Source organism: Cyprinus carpio, chromosome A12 (genome assembly GCF_018340385.1).
Source record: "Cyprinus carpio isolate SPL01 chromosome A12, ASM1834038v1, whole genome shotgun sequence".
Lineage (NCBI taxonomy): Eukaryota > Metazoa > Chordata > Actinopteri > Cypriniformes > Cyprinidae > Cyprinus > Cyprinus carpio.
The window spans coordinates 12,139,227-12,157,219 of record NC_056583.1 but is presented as its reverse complement, the minus strand read 5'-3'; the positions used below and the strand labels follow the sequence as shown (position 1 = coordinate 12,157,219).

The 17,993-nt window shown below is 37.4% G+C and overlaps 1 protein-coding gene across 1 annotated transcript in view; it reads right to left on the bottom strand.

Annotated features, from left to right (window-relative positions):
- wnt3 (wingless-type MMTV integration site family, member 3) overlaps positions 1–17,993 on the bottom strand; it is a 22,887-nt gene extending 4,894 nt beyond the window's left edge. The window contains exons 1-3 of the mRNA XM_019113280.2: positions 17,143–17,993; positions 5,525–5,766; positions 699–964 (exon numbers count right to left, since the gene is read on the bottom strand). Coding sequence (XP_018968825.1) covers positions 699–964; positions 5,525–5,766; positions 17,143–17,222 — 588 coding nt within the window. The 5' untranslated portion in view covers positions 17,223–17,993. The remainder of the gene's footprint in view (positions 1–698; positions 965–5,524; positions 5,767–17,142) is intronic.

Sequence of the window (17,993 nt, the reverse complement as noted above, 5' to 3'; positions counted from 1 at the left end):
GTGCTAAGTAGGGGGAGAAACAAGGATACTTAAATAAAGAAATACACAATAAGGCTTTAAGTATGTAGACACCGAAATGTCATGCCTTGGAAATTAATTGGGGTCAAAAGTTGTTAAATATAAGAAGGTGTCCAGTACAAGTTAGTCCAAAAATTTGGGGTTTTATTATTATTTTGAAAGAAGTCTCTTATGTTCACCAAGGCTGCATTTTGTTCAAAAACACAATAAAAATGTAATATTCTGAAACATGAGGATATCATCAAATAGATTTTCAATTTTAATATATTTTAAAATTAACTTATTCCTGTAATTGCAAAGCATAATTATTACAGTCTTCAGTGTCACATGATCCTTCAGAAATCATTCTAACATGTTGATTTGCTGCTCAAGAAACATTTCTTATCAACGTTTTTTGAATTTTTGAAGTAAGAAATTTCTTTCAGGATTTGTTGATGAATAAAAAAGTTCAAAAGAACAGCATTTATCTCGAATAGAAATCTTTTGTAATGTTCTAAATATCTTTACTGTAACTCTTGATGAAGTTAATGCATCCTTGCTAAATCAAAGTATTAATTAAAAAAGTCTTACCCCAAACCTTTGAATGTAGTGTACATACAGAATTGTTCAGAAAAATAGCATAGAATATTTTCCATCAACATTACATTTGAAATCAGTTAGAAAGATCACGAATCTCTTACCATCCGTCCTGCCTCATTGTTGTGTCTGTTCATAGCACTCCGAGCATCTGGTCGGTTCTCACGAGCATCTGCAAACTCTCGAGACACCAAAACCCCAAACTCTGCATCTTCACTGCAGCCACCCCACTTCCATCCCTCTCCCGGCGGACCTTTATGATGGGAGTCACAGCCGCACATGGTGGAGGTCCCCTCTGCACATGAACGGGTCACTGCAAATGCCACTCCAGCTGAAGCAATCGCATGAACAAACGCAGACTCTCTTGTGGCTAAAGAAAAGAAAAAGATTTCTTCATGTTATGGTTATAAGTTTTCCTTGCTCTGACAGACACATGTCCTTCTCCAAAACCTAGAGAGTTGCTTAGTTATGTTGCCTTTTAAAGGGATAGTTCACTTTTCTTCATAAAGATGATATTTTGAGTATTAAGTGTTTTAACTGTATTTTAAGTGACACCTTGAATTGTGTTGTGTTTTATAGTTAAAATGTCTGTAAATTTAACACATAATATCCTGGCAGAGATTTTAACAGTAAGTTTTCTAATAAATAATAATAATTAAAAAATACTGATTTGTTTTACTTACAGTATAAGTCATACAAGTTTGGAACAACATGAGAGTGAATAAATGATGACAGAATTTAAATTTTTGGGTGAAAAACAGCATTGTGTATTTTATTATTGGAGAAGGCAGTCCCAGAATGCACTGCAATGACCTCATTAAAAAAATCCAATATTGCGGACAAGGTGTGAGAGATATTTATTATAAATAAAGTCATATTTCATTTACTAGCAAAAAGTATCAATAAAAGTTAATACTAAAAACAGATTATTTTACTTAGTTATTTTAAGTGCGCTATATATTTATGCTTGTTGCAGCACAGCTATTGTAACTTTTCAAAACTCTTCAAGAGTCTCCAGTGCTGAACTCATGGCACATGGTGTTGCTGCATATCTAGAGACTTCCAAATCAGTCATTTCTGGTACCATGACAGTTAGGATGCTGCCTAGTTATGAAGTCCATGTATTTAGACAGTTCTGTTTTGGAGCTGAGTCTATCCTGAGGCTCTTGTAAAAGGTTTGAAGGAGATCCCTGCCTCTTTAACTGTGGCCCTCCCAAAAGTCTCTCATCTATCTGTGCTGTGACTTCAGGGCATGGATCATTTTCTGTGATGAGCTCTGGAATATACTGACGAGGTATTTGAGTGCTGCGCTGTAAACGTCCCTGACAGCACTGGGACGATTGTTGATCATGTCACTTGTGGCTAATGCAGCCTGAGGTTTCACTGGCACTGTGTCATCTCAAAGGTGTGCTGGTTTCTCTCTGGATAATGTTTCGGGAGCCCCCATTCGTCCCCATTCTCCCACCCGTCCAAGCCCCGCGGCCACGTTTGTGAAAGCCAGCAATAAGTTTGCGTGTTTGGTTTCTGAAGGCATGTTCTGAGAGATGGAGTTACGCCCCCTTTGAATGCAAAAGCTTATTATGTAACCAGACACCATCGTTTCACAATCACCGCACACTTACTGTGGCTCACCAGTTCTCTTGGTCCCTACAGGAAAAACTGCTACCCAACCACCCCATATGACTACATCACCCCAAACATTTAAGTGCCTCTAATGACAGTGGTTCTCAGACCGAGTTTGTCAGGGATCCGTAAGGCCTATAATGGTGTAAGATTATCTAAAGGAGCGCCCACACACATTGAATATGCTGGTGTATTGTGGGTAATGTGTGACCAAAACACAGCTCCTGTTCACAATGTTGTGTTTAGATGATGGATGTCATGGTAACGTGTTATCATTCTAGAACAATAATTTTGTAATTCTGTCCATGCACTCTCCAGCATTCTTCTTTAAATGTCTTCCTGAGCAAAATCTTGGATGTATTTTGATGTTTCAGCTGTTTTTGCTCATGCAGTATAAGTCAATGGGGTTCTAAATATCATTGGACAACTAATTGTGGGGTCTGGATTTCATTCATAATACATATGCATACTATAGAACATACTTTATAGAACATAGAACATATTTTACTGTATATGTTAGCATAGTCCTGAAAAACGAACAAAGTTAGCATTTAGCAGATGTCCACATTTAAAACTTTCAGTCTTTCTCTTCCAGGAAAATAGTGATGACTCATTCTGCACTACACAGATTTTTGTCCAGTTAGATGCTCTTTAGAATGAGAATGTCACTCCTACCATCTATAATCCAACTGAATAGCAAGTAGCAAATTATGGTTCATGAGTGTGACGTAACTAAAGCCGTATGCTATTGAGGGCTAATCCCTTTGAATATGTCCCTCTCAAACTTCCTATTTCGACAGGAAATGCATAAACACTGAACCAAAAACTGTGTTTGACAAGCGTTTCACAGGGTCTTTAAGACATTATGGACGTTTGTTGCAGTCTAGCTGTTTCTCATGAATTTGCAGACTCATCTCACCCCTGGTATTCTTGTTTTATTCTTGCAGGAAGTTCATGTCCGCACACATAGACAAACAGTCCTTTTTAATAAAGGTTGTGTTTGGGCGCGCACCTCTCTGGGTTTTGCGGCCAGAAGGAGGCCCAGTTAGTTCTGGCAGGCCCAGCTGGGTTCACCACAACAGAGAACTGTGAGCTCTGGGCCCCAGGAGCCCTGGCTAAGGGCCAAGAAGAGCGCAGCTCCCGCTACCTGCTGGGTCCATGAATCCTCCTTTGTCTCTATGTTGTCACACCGTATTACTAACACAAAAGGGCCCAGCACCCCGCACCCCATAGCCCAGTTCAGCGCTGCCCAGAGCAGGGGCTGGCATTCCCAAAAGGAGCACCCCCCCACCTCCTGTGACACACATACACAAAACACACATACATCTCATACCAGCCACTATGCCAAAATATTCCTAAGCGTTTAAAAAAAATCCAGTCAGGACCCATCAGCCCAAGCTGAACACAAGCAGAGAACCTTTTTCCTAATCTTCACCTCGTACTGTCCGTCTCCTTCATGGTCTCCTCATCCCCCTCTTGAGTTCCCCCTGCCTTCCACCTCTCTTCCTTCATGATGGGGAAAGATGGGAGATTCCCTTTCAGCCTGCTTTCATGACACAGTCAAAAGGGCGTGTGAATGGGGCGTCCGTGGGAGCCGGGTGGTAAGAGGCACACAGGGATGGCTCATTCTGGCCTTCATGCACAGTAGGGGTCGAAGTGAACCCTCTAGCCCTTTTCTATTGCTTGTAATCTCATTTGGCCTCCCTTCTCTTTTTCTCTCTCTGTCTCTCCCTCCCTCACTGTCTGTTCCTGCCGAGGTCTTGCACTGTGGCTAACTGTCCAGCATGTATAGGTATGTCCCAGTTTGTGTACCCAGTTCATGTACTGCTTATACCCGGATGTTGCACTTATTTAACAGAAAAAAATTAAACCTAAAATGTTGGACACATCTAAAACTCATACACTAGATCAGGGGTGCCCAAACTCGGTCCTGGAGTTTAGCTCCAACCCCAATTAGACACACCTGAACCAGCTAATCAAGCTCTTACTAGTCATACTAGAAACTTCCCACCAGGTGTGTTGAGGCAAGTTGGAGCTAAACTCTGTAGGAAACTGGCCCTCCAGGACCGAGTTTGGGCACCCCTGCACTAGATAGTAGAGTACATAGTGCATAGAAAAAGTCTATAGTCAATGTTCTGTCATATCCTTTATTTAAGAAATAATTAAAGTGAAGTTGTCCTTGTTCCCATCACCTCAAACATTCACATCTAGAGTATCAGAAAATTTATGGACAACCCAACAAATGTACCTTCAATCAAATATAGCAAGATGTGCATAGAAATTGAAAATGTTACACTACTACAGTACATGGACTGTTTTCTTAAAGACCGATGAATCACTTGATTTTCATTGACATTTTTTCTATTTGAAAAGGAAGTTTGGGTGGGACATATCAAAGGAGTTGTTCATTTTTATACTGACTGAAATGGCAAATCAATTTGGCTGACAAAAATAACACTAATTTAATAATAAAACTTTATATCTGGTACTAAACATTTAAAAAATGCGTAAACATTTATTAATTTAATGTCAAAATATATAAGATTTAATTAAAGAGAAATTAAACCAGTGAAAACTGTCTTTGTGAAAACATTAGCTAAAATATAAAGACTTTGAGGTAATATTTATATTAGCTAAGCTACAGAATTTAAATTTATTTTCATGTATAAATCTACTATAATTGAAATGTATGTGTTTTGGAGACTTTTACGATGCTGACTCACATGTAGCTTGTTGTTATGAAAACAGAATGTTACACATTCTGACTAGTGTGGTTCCTTGTGATTTTGTTTTATTGTCTGTGCTGTTATACAATAAATTGTACCAGTATATTTATGCTGCGGATATCGCTAATTCATCTCATATGTGTAGGATCTGTTTGAGTAATTAATTATCCCACTGAAGTGGTTCAGTTTAAAGCGTGCAGCTATTTTAGCTAAAGTGGAGTAATGCCCAATATACTATGATTACATTATTTGAAACGTTTTTCTAAAAACATTAATATCTTCCAGTGTTACTTTTCTCATCATATATATATATATATATATATATATATATATATATATATATATATATATATATATATATATATATATATAGATATATATATTTTAAATAGTTCAAATATCTCCATGTTGTGTCTTTATTTTAATCTATTTTTTTGTCAGTAATTCCAGAAAAAAAACTTATTTTTTTTAATATACTAGCACATAGACTAAAAGCAATATGTAAAGAATTGAATTATTTTCTGTAATTGCAATTTAAATACTATATAATTTGTAGACTGGTGTGTGTTGTTAACCCATACCTTTATCAAGTACAGGTCCAAATATAGCTAGATTGTCCTTGATAGTGGTGCAGTTCCATCTGCGGCCTCGGAACTGGTGCTGACACTCCTGGATTCCCAATTTTACACCCTCTGCTACACTGGGCATGATCTCGATGTAATTGCGGCAAAAGCGCAGTTGTTTTGGCACCAAACCAGGTATGGAGCCACACAGGATGGGTTGGGAGCCTATGGATGAGTACTGCTGCCCAAGGGCCAGGGACCTGAAACACAAGTGTCAAGAATAAAGCCAACTCTGGGCACACCTAAGATATAAGGCTACATTTACACAACAACGTCCCCATCTTGGCAGTGCATCACCGCGCGTCTTTCCCGGATAATCGAAAATGGGCAAAAAGGTGGGAGCTGGTTGCTGAAGCCACACCCACCTAGCACGACGGCAGTGTCAGCAGCGGTAATCCACCTGTCACTCAACTCATAACTTTAAGGCTTAATATAATTTAAATGGATTAGTTATAAAAAAAAAAAAATCACTCCCCTCACAGTTGTCATGAAGGGCAAAATTAGCTATATAGACCAAAATATTTTTTTTGAACCAGACTGTAAACATGTTTTTTTTCTGCTGTAAAGTTGGGCATTTTAACATATATAGTCTATGGGATTGACTCCCTTTTGGAGCCAGCCTCAAGCGGCAAGTTGATGAATTACAGTTTTAGTCACTTCCTTGTTGGCTTCATGAGAGAGAGTGGGAGGTTGCCGCTTGGTTGTATATGATGCATCTCCGCTGTTGGTTGTGATATTGGTGAAGTAAATCCACATTTTGCTGAAGAAGTGTTAGCAAACTCGAGCAGCGACAACAGTACCATGTTCTCCACCATTGTTGTGTATGTTTGTTCGCGCTTGCCTTTAAAATCGACACATACTGCGCATGTCTACATACCTAACACGTACTACGCATGCGCATGACATCACCGCTTTCAAAGATTCCCATTTTGGGTGTTTTTACACAGAAACGATAATGGCGGCGTTTTCAAAAACGTGTACTTTGAAACCTGTTTTCAAAAAAATTGTGTTTTTTTTAGTCCCCAAAACACCGTTGTCATGTAAATGAACAGGCAAAACGCATAAAAAGTTTACCGTTTTTGTCTGAAAACGTTGTCGTGTAAACGGCCCCTAAGTCTTCAGATGGAGTACAGTTATTTATAGTGATTATGTAATCAAATCATTTACTTAATGTGTATTTTTGTCATGATTATTATGGTTTGTATAGTTTACTTTAGTATTAGGTGACTGGATGTTAGTGTTGAAAGTTGTGATCTATTTCAACAGTTTCAAGAACACTTTATGGAAACAGGCCCAATCTATTAATCATTCCAGAAATGATACTTTAACACTGGTAATTAATCTTATTGGCTTCTTTCTCTGTCCATTAAAATTGAATAAGAAGATCACAGTTTTAACGTCGTCCTTGTTTTGACATGCATACTGTAGGTGTAACCCTTACTCTCCTTTAGCTCTCATTGCTGTTTATTGCATTTTTTAAAATGTGTGTGTGTTATTGTCTCTTTGATAACATATGCAGAACACACACGCTCTGTCTTGAGCTGGAATAAGTCAAATATTCAGTGTTATAAATCCTGTGATGTTTGGAAAAGATTCAGTTGTACAGCAGAGGAATCTGTTAGCAGTTCTGTCCTCATTTTCTCACAGACAATGCATGAACCTCTGAACTTAGTGACACCTAATCTGTTAAATGTCACAGTCTGTTAAAAGCATTTAAAAATGTATAAAACAATAGTTCAGACTCTAAATTGTGATCATATAAGCCAATGTAAAAAGACATTGGAAAATGCAAGTACTAAGTGCAAACTTCTGACTACACATTCTACATTTTATATTAATGCAGCAAGCTGTTATATTGCCTGGCAACCACTAAAAAGCCCAACGTTTGGATAATAAACTATATTATTTTGCAGAAGAATTGTTTATTCTAAATAAATCAAACAAACTTTTTAACAGTCTTTTATCATATTGCCATAGCTTTTTTAAAACAATACATTTCAGGTTAAAGTCACAATGAAAGAGAAGTAGTGACTGATCTTTTCTTCCATATTGTGAAGTACATCAGAGTGAAACAAATATAATATATAAAAAAAAATATGGTGGGGACTCAATTCTGTTCATCCGTTGTTGATTGTATGGAGGCAGATCTGAACGTGAGTTTGCTGTTTTTTCAAACTTCTGTTTGGATTTTTCAAACAGAGTGGATTTTCTGTTTCCCGAAAATGCTTGTTTAACATTATCACTAAATATAACGCTCTAAAATGTCCTGACTTTGCTCACACAGTGTATAACAACTTTTTCACCCCCCTGTAACACTTAACACTATAAATTTCTTGTTATTCCATATTAAGAATTACAAGGTAAAAAAAAAAAAAAGAAAATTCATAAATGTCAAAAAAAAGAAACATTCATGGAAGAATTATTTACAATAAGATCCATAAAATGCATTTAGAAAACAGATGCTGAATTTTCATTTCATACTGACTTTAACGGGGTTTCAAGGCATCTTCTATGAATTCTATAAAGGGAATTCTCCATAAAAGCATCTCTACACTGCCAAATATATATTTCTGTATATACCTGTGAATTCAAGCAGCTGCCCTGAGTGTGCAAAGACAGTATTCCATGCTTTCATGATGAGATATGCTTCCTGACAGCGCTGACATAGATGCTGTCTTGTGGGCCAGAGGTTTACCTGGTTCCTCCTTCGAGCCAGTGGAGGATCACACATTTTAGAGATCAGCCACTCACGATGACCTCAGGCCCCCCGCGGGGTGCAACCCTATCACAGCGCCAGTCTCTCTGACAGATGAGTGTCCTACTGCACCCCTCACACACAAAAGCACCAGCATTGAAGTCAGAAGAGAAAAATCCCCCTCAGAGGCTTCTCTTTTGCTCTCCTCCCTCGCTCCAGTCACACATTCTCTCTGTTTGATGTTGTGTGAAATCATGAACACAGAGCTGGGAGATGTTAACGGCTTGCCAGGTATCAGAGGAGGTGTGAGAGGTGAGTCTTTGTATCAGAGGAGCCGAGAGTCTTATGTAGAGATTACTTGTGCGTCTTGCTGCCTTTGATGCATCATATGGGTGCATCACGGCACCGTCAACTTTGTCAGGGAGTGATGTTTGTGTCCGCTTGGAGGTGAAAGTGGAAGCGTTCAAACGGCTGAGACAGTACACGTCTCTCCACTATATAATATTTCATTCTAAATACCCCCTAATGTCCATTTGAAGGATCCACATATTAACACTGGTATTTCTGTTGTAGTATAACAGAATTATTTGCAACTCCAAAAACTGGCAGTGCAAAACATTAAATTAACTAAAGAAGATTCAAGATTTGGATTCTGCATGTTTTATAATATAAACAGTAGTTATTGGGGGAAAGACCTGGGCCTCATTTATAAAATGTGCGTACAATCAGATTTGATCCTAAATTTCATATCAGTGTTAAAAGAGAGGAACAAATTGTTTTTATGCATACACCAGCTAAAAGTAATTAAAATAATCCAACTTTCTTTATTAAAATTAAAAAATAAATAGACTATCACAATATGAAATAATATTGTTATATGTGCAAATGAGCAACTGCTTTGTGATAGGCTAATTACTTTGCTGAAATAAATTCATTAATAATATATGACTTCCTGAAAAAAAGTAAAATAAAAGTATATACTTGTACATAGAGTCTACATGCATAAAGGGATATATCTGTGGACATTCTGTTGATGCGCTTGTTTAGATTGCACTTCAATATAAGATGAACTACAATTTATAAAGTTAGATGCATTTAGGACATGCGAATGGACAGTTTACAAAATGTTGTAGGAACATTTCAGAAATTGTTGCACTTTTACATTTAGAATTATTATAAACATGTCTTTACAGTATATGACCATGTCTTTATAAGATTTCTTGAATCTTATTTGTGTGTGTGTTTTATTTATGATTTTAATTAAGTATTAATTGATTGTGAACCACTGTCTTGAAGGGATAATTCAACCAACAAAGAAATGTATGACTTTGGTTCATCTCTGGGACATTAAAGAAAATATTTTGAAACACCTTTTTTGTTCCCATGGTAACACTTTATAATAAGGTTCTAATAGTTATTATATTTAATGCCTTAACTAAAAATGAGCTATTGATTTGTTACAGCGTTTATTAATCTTTATTTATGTTAATTAAAAAAAGAAACAACTGTTCAGTGTTAGTTCATGTTAGCTCAGTTCCATTAACTAACATTAATAGGTACAACTTTTGATTTTAATAATGTATTAGTAAATGTTTGTATCAACATTAACGAAGATTAACAAATGCTTTATAAGTATTTTTCACTGTTAGTAGTTAACACATGGAACCTTAAAGTGTTACTGTCCACACAATGAAAGTCAAGTCAACATTTGGACCCCATTGACTTTAATTGTTTAAAAAAACAAACAAACTGAGATGTAATATATATATATATATATATATATATATATATATTTTTTTTTTTTTTTTTTTTTTTTTTTTTTTTTTTTGAAAGTTTTGGAATGACATGAGGGTGAATAAATGATGACAGAATTTTTTTGGGGTGGACTTTCAACAAAAAACACAAACAAACTGAGATGTAATATATATATAGTTTTTTTTTTTGAAGATTAATTATGAAATAGTGTGACGCCTTTAATATTCATTAATGTAAAAAATACATATATAATTAGTAGTTTTGGAATGACATGAGGGTGAATAAATGATGACAGAATTTTTTTGGGGTGTACTTTCACTTAAAGGAAGAGCAGTGAAACTAATGCCTGTTTTTCTTTGCCTGTATTTATTACCATAATTCCATCCAAGAAGCCATGGCTTCAGTATGAAATCTTTTATAGTGTGTCATTCATTTACGCCACCATGCATTATTCCTATCAGTTTGGATTATTATTTTCGAAGTGTCTGACAGAAACCCCGGCCCCTTACATAGGAACTTACTGGAAGTGGAGCTTGTTTTTCTGCTGTTTGCTGAGTGAGTAAATGACATAATTACACATCTGCTTGCAGCATAACTGTCCATTAATCTCTCACCCATGTGGATGATTAGTGTGTTGGTGTGTTCTGTTGAATTGTGGATCAGCCTGTCTCTGCCCTTGACAGTGTCTATGTATGAAGTAGAAGCTCTAATTAGATATGGATGTGTTTTTGATGAATTTAATTACTAATCTGCATGCTTTGATACAGACTGAGCGTGCTTTCATCGCATGCTTCACGTCCTCAGTGATCTGTGGTTTGTTTGGTTGTGATCTGCACCATTGACTCTGAAGTGGACGAGAAGAGGAACGTGTCAGTGTTGGGGGATCGCAAACACATAAATACGCACCAAAACTGTTTTGAGGAAAGAAGGGTGTGGCGACACAACCGAGTGGGGAATACAAACATTGGGTTGATGTGAGTTGCTAATTTGTCTGCTACTGCGAGGAGACACAGTGAAGCTTTAGGGTCTAGCAGGTGCTTGTCTGAGCAGGTTTAGGACCACCTCTAGCCTTCAGCTCACTTTCCGTGCTGCTGGGTGGGTGGTGACTGCAGTGCTAGAAAATAATGACGCAAGCATTAATGAGCCATTGCAAACCACAGCTACAAGGATTATGAAGTGAGGGAATTCCTCTCTACACAAAACAGAGAAATGTTATTTTGCCATTGGCCAAAGATTAAAGGGATACCCACCCAAACATTAAGTCTCTTGAAAATCTCTTTTCAGTATAATGAAAGTGAATGAGGAGTTGTCAAGCTGGTCAAAAAAGCATAATAAAATTGTTTTAAAATGTAGGCTGTTTTTAACACATTCTAAAAAAAGGATGTAAAATAAGGGCCAATGTACTGAAGGAATTTTCTGTTCCCGTTCACTACATTTGTGTGTAATTTATTTTTTTCTGTTTCACAGAGTCATACTGTACATGTTTGAAACTACATGGGTGAGTAAATGATGATGAATCGCATGAAATATCCCTTTAAGCTACCTTTTTTGCTCACCCTCCAAATAAAACATCCCTAGACAAAGCATATTTTAATGTCAATCGCCAACTGTTTCAGCTCTCATGCATTCACCAGCTTCTCCAAAAAACTGGGAGATGAGGCACCTGTCTATGACCATGCTGCTGAGTGTTCTGTTTTTGTCCAGAGGCAGAAGAAATAAGAAACTCTTTGAACTTGTGAGTTTTTGACATCCGACCCCTGGAGCTCTTAAAGGTTGATGCCTTGTTAAAGCTGTGTTTGAGTTCATTACAAGGCCACAGCTTTGGCCTGCTACCCCATGCCCCAGACAGGTCAGGGAACATTCACCACACATTCCTGGCCAGCTTCTCCTTTATTTGAAAGCTGCTTGGAGATACACTGAGGTGTGTTTTAAACCAGAGATCTTAACATTTAGGCCGCTCATTCAGATATAAAGCTTTATCAAGTATCCTCATGTCTCATCACACCTTAATGCTTAGTGTACTCCCATAATGCATCTATGCCTGTCCGAGCAGCATGCGCTCCATCATGACTTGACTTCACAGCAAAGAGATTAAAGTCATGGCTTATTCAAATCCCAAATGTTGGTCAAGATTGACAGCATGCTTAAAGATCTCTGTATTGTTAGGTATGGATCTCTGCCCTTTCCTCAACTCATACTTGACATTTTAAGACAGGAAGCAGGAGATAAGAGAATTTTGAAAAATAACACACACCTTTTTGTGTCAAATGCATGGAAAGCATGTGTGCCTTAGGCTGCATGACTGAAGAGAGGTTCAGAGAGAGCGAGAGAGAGAGAGAGAGAGAGAGAGGAAAGGGATTAAAGAGAGAATCATCTTGTCATAATCAATTCCTCTATTGAATGATGGAACATTTGTGTAATTTAACAAATGTCTCTAATTTAGATGTCAGTAAATTGGTCTACAATTGATTAATTTACAATTTCCCACTGGGCAATACAGTGGGCCATACAGTATATTCTCCATTTTAGAGTCTTGTGGTACATTACAGTATTTATGGAAAGTATCACTTGAATTTTCAGAATCATATTTGGAATTTGATCAAATATTCCAAGTTGTATCCATTTCAGTTTAATTATATGCTGCTTTAATTTTGGTCAGTTATTATGACTTGAGCTCATTTTCCACTAATTTAAAAAAAGCCTTAAAATGAAGAGAGAGAGAGAGAGAGAGAGAGAGAGAGAGAGAGAGAGAGAGAGAGAGAGAGAGAGAGAGAGAGAGAGAGAGAGAGGCTTGTTAGCCTGAGGATGGGGCTTTTCCTCAGTCATTCTTTCAGAAAAGGAACACAAGCTCCATCAACAGTTCAGGTTTTTTTCCGCCACACTTCTGACTGGCATTTCAACTGCTCTGGGCTTATCAGATAAAAAAAAAAAAGGAAAAAAGTCAGAATCCTTGATAAATGTTCAACGCAGTTTTCTCTCTCTCAGTTCCTGTTCTTTTCCTAATGATACCCCATGTACCCTTACTAGTTTCACTAGAGTATTCATATTATAATCAGCAACGCACTGCTGCAAATGTGTCATTGATTAATGCATCGTGGGTGTCTGTTTTCTGTGAATTTTTTTGTGGGAGGTGCCCACCCACCGCACCATTGTACAGTACAGTACAGTACTACTATTTGTGCGAGTCTCCCAGTGATGTAAAGACAGTATGATAACTTGTTGTCGTTAGCACTATACTAAACCTCAATCATAAACTGCTGGCCTGGTGTTGTAGTATGGAAACTACTGTGACGTTTCGGCTCTGTGGCTCTGTCTCCAGGAGCTGCTGCCTGTCACTGTTCAACTAGCAGAGCTGTCAGAGAGCTTTGATTCCACCGGCAGTCCCTACGTAAGTGACCTGACACTTTTGATTAAAATTGTGATGCATTACACAACTCCCTAAAGCCCTTCTAAAGAGAACTGAGATGGACGTAGAAGTTTGGTTTTCACCAGAGCCTAGATGGTTTTTTCAATTCCATTCGGAAGCCTGATCAAACATTAGCCAAATGTCAAAATGTGGTTATTGCAGACTGGACAGTCTAATGTACTTTTATTGTTATAACAATGTTTAAAAATGTGAAATAGATTATTGGAGCATATTTAAAAGAATGCTGAACTCCTGAATACTCCTGAATTTTTTTACTTCAAAATTTCACATTTAATTCAATGTGTTACTAGCCATTCCTTTGTAATGATTTATGAAATTTACTAGCAATTTCAAAAAGTGTAAATTGTTTTTAAGTAACCACCTAACCTAACCCATCCCACACAATTGCTGTGCAACAGTACAACTGATTGGTTTGCTACTGATATTGAACCAATACATTTGAAAACTAATACTCTTCTGACCAGGCTATCTGTTTCACCCTCCTTTTCCTAAGTGGCCCCCATTATCCCCGAACATCCTTGATCTTTTCACACTGAATTGCAGCTGGTGGATTTTCTTGCAGTATCATTAAAGCAGTGACACCGGCTGACATGCAGGGGGTTTGGTATGAAGGGTGTATAATGACATTCCTCTCTCGCAGAGATGAGTCAAGTCCCATTGAAGCCAGCAGGGGACCAGAGCAGGTCAGAATGCTGACTGGCCTCCCGATGCTGTCTCCTTCACGCCTATTCTCTCAAAAAAAAAATTTTAATTAATTCAGAATTAGAGTTTTATGTTAAGTGTTTGCATATATTTTCCGTCTGAAAGGACTCTTTCCTTTTGAGAACTAAGAATAAAAGCCTATATATTCTTAAATGTGAGTCACATTGTTGCAATAACAAAAAGAGCAGCTTAAAATCCATATTATGTGTATATTATTTAACCATCAGTTTAGCTTTTTTAGCTTTTTTTTTTTTTTTTTTTTGCCAATTTTATGTGTAAACTATAAAAAAGCTATTCAAAAAACCCTAAACTTATTCCCTAAAGCTATTCAAAAAAAATTAAAATATATTTTAAAAAGGTGGACAAATTTAGAATTTCATTATTAATTTAAAGTAATTAATTTTAGTAAACTTGTAAACCTCTCTAATATTTAAAAAATTGTATTTGGTTTGAGTGGTTAATTTCCACTGTTTTGATGGGTGCTTCAGATAATAAGAGCTACTGAAGTGTTTCCAGGTCAAGCCGTGACTTGATCATCTGAGGTCAGGCCTCTTCTGAGCTGTAGGTTCTGATAGATAACAGATGAACGGCGGTGGAAACAGCCAGCTGGACCCGAACGGATGGTGGCTTTCCGGTGCTGTTGTGGGAAGAAGCCACAAATACCTTGTTCCTCTCTGTCTGGTATTCGGAGTGACTGCGGATTGTGTCTCAGCTTGCTCGTCATCTGTAATGCATGTGAAATTGAACAAAGCTAGACAGGCTGATCGCTTTCAATAGCTCTCCCTGCTTAAGACTGAGCTTAATTAGTTCATCTTGAGAGGATAAAGTCAGATATCAGGGGCCTGGTTAGCTGTTGAAACAGATTAGGGAAGAAATTGGCCTGATTATTGCAACACTGTTCGTCATAGATTTAAAGTCCATTCAGATGTGAAGGGATTAAAAGGAGAGGATCTACCAAGTTGGATTAAAATCAAACTATAAGACACAAATACATTTGATTGGCACCTTTAAAACGACTGACAACACACAATTATTGCTATTTACATTATATTTTTTTTCTGTTTCTATTATAGCCTTTTTTTATTTTTTAATACAAGTTAAGTTGATTCAGTCACATTATTATATTAATAGTTATATTATTGATTATTTTAATTGTTAAATTCAAATTGTTCCCTTAAACTAATTTGTTAGGAATAACTGCTATACAAATGTGTACCTGTGTCATGTAAAATCATGAATTTGAATTGTAGAAAATGTCTATTACATCTATTACATTTTGTTACATAGCACCACTAGTTTTTATAGTTTTTGTTTATTTAAATCACTCAGTAGAGATATTTCACCTGATGCATATATTATTTTCCTGTTCTTTTTTTAGGACCCCACAGGTTCACTGAAGGCATTCAAGACAAGAAATGATGACACATCTACCCATTTACCTGCAGCCATGTACGTTTTCGTATTGCTTTCTATCTCACGCTCTCATTTTCTCTCCCCTCCACTATAAATTTATCCAAATCAAAGAGGTTACGCATTGTCAGTGGGTAAATATTACACAGTTGTCAGAGAAAACAGCTGCGGGTCAATGACTCGAGACTTCTTTGCTCTTTGCCGATTTCTTCTGGTGGCACTAATGCCAACATACAAGTAAAGCCATGCAAATAATAATGCTTCAGCCCCATGGCCTTTGTGTGTGTGTAAGTCTATGAGTGCGACTGCATGTTTGGCAACTCTCGCTTCATAAACGAAACCAGAAGATGCTGGTGGTTTGGAACGAGAGTGCAGCGGGGACCACATGCTAACTGGGACTACTAAAGCACATTAGTTCTGACAAGTATTTGTATCAATAGCCAGGGGGGCTTTTGTCGTACGCCTACACAAATATTTTTGCAAAAACACTCATGTTACAAGAGAACCTTGTGAGGTCAGTGGCATTTTGAGGATGGGGTAATTAGTGGAACTATGACATTATCAGCACTATTCAGAGTTAAATATGATCTCTGCAGAATGTAGCAAAATCTACTGAACATAAGTGCTTTAACAGTACTAACCTGTCAAATCGGAATGACATAATTTAAACAAATGGAGAAAAAAAACATATTCTGTTATAAATATATACAATGATATGTCATTTATTTGTTTCTGTAATATACAGTATTATATTCATTATTTTAATATATTTAATTAATTTTGCAGGATTAATTTAGCTAATTATTTAATTTGTTCCTATATTTAAATGGCTAAACTCAACCTGCCAAGAAAAAAATGAAAGAAGGATTTTAGTAATTAAAAGGAGTCTACATTTTTAATGTCATAATGATTTAAACGGTTTTGATTTCAAATGAATAAACTGAAAAGTACAAGTATTAAAACATGTGTGATATCTTTATGCAGCCCATTTAAGTATACTTTGTATGAATTATGCTGGAAAGTGAGCTCTTAGTTTTTTTTTTTTTAAATCACAGATACGATTGTAATACACAACACAACGACTTTAGAGAAAAATAAATGTCCAAAGCAGCTTCAGGTTTAAAGTGTAATGATACTTAGGGTTTAAACCCCAATGAATTTATTGAGACCCAAGCCACGGGACATCCACACTAATGCCCCAATTAACACTCCTAACACGGCTGGAGTGCTGAGGCTATTAGCGAAGACAACAATATACCCCATCCAGCAGCCTGCTGGCTGACACCTTAACCTAACCTTATCTCTGACAAACACACTGCATCTATTTCACAACACTCCAACCTTCAAGAACAGCCTTGTTCGAACATTCAAAATAAATGGAGCTAGCCGTAAAAGACAGGCTAGCCTTTTCCGTCCCTCCAGTGGCTGAGGTTAAGATTCTTTGGACTGAGCCGAGAAGCTTTTTTCCACGCAGTCAACTGAAAGTGTTCTGTATTTACTGCCCTCTGAAAAATGGTCACTGACCACCATTCTCCCCCAGTGCTACTGGAGAAAGTGATGCAGAAAGTGGGGATTATTGCTACTCACCACCAGATGGGATAGCCTCCAAGCACCCGAGAGCTGGACAACCACATGCACATGAGATATCCAACCAGGTACAAATCCATGAGGTATGTCTTGTGTGGATGGAAATTGTCTATTGATCAGTACATAGAATTCCTAGAGAGGGGCTGAAAATTAAGTTCCAGCCGGCAAGTCTTAAGGAAAAGATGGATGCTTGAGAGAATAATTAGCAACTTTGGGGTTTAAATAAAAAAAAAAAAAAAAAAAAAAAACCATCTCCAGGGTTTGCTGCTTCTTTGAGTTGTGTGAGGAAAGTGTGTGTGTCCCAGTAGTTAGGAGAGTAAAGTGTCTCTTTCACACACTCGCACACACGCTCCTACTCGTCCTCTGATTCCCTCCCTCTCACTGAGGTTCTTCCCTAAGGTACATATCTTTTTCTCTCCCCACTTTTTTTCCCCTTAGGATCATCAGGGCCAATATTAGAGAGAGAGTGAGAGAGAGAGGGGAAAAAAAACGACAAGTGAGGTTTGGAGATGTCAGCTGGCAAGCCAATCACAGAGCATGGCCTTAGGTTACGCGAAAAAGAAAAAAAAAATTATTATTCCTGCCCATCTGTCAATCATGCACCACCCCCTGGTAATGTAGCAAAGAAAGAAAGAAACAGAGGGAGAGAAAGAGAGAGAGAGGAGGCTGGGAGGGAATAAGAATAAAAGGGTGTCAGAGTTTCAGAGAGGTGGATTTGTCTTATTAAGGTCTACATTGTCTGTATTGACATCAAGGAAAACCAGCTGTGTCAGAGTCGGCCTGCTGACGGCATCGGGGAACGTCATCTCCATATTTAAGTATGCCATGCCCCGAACTAATTGTTCCGGATA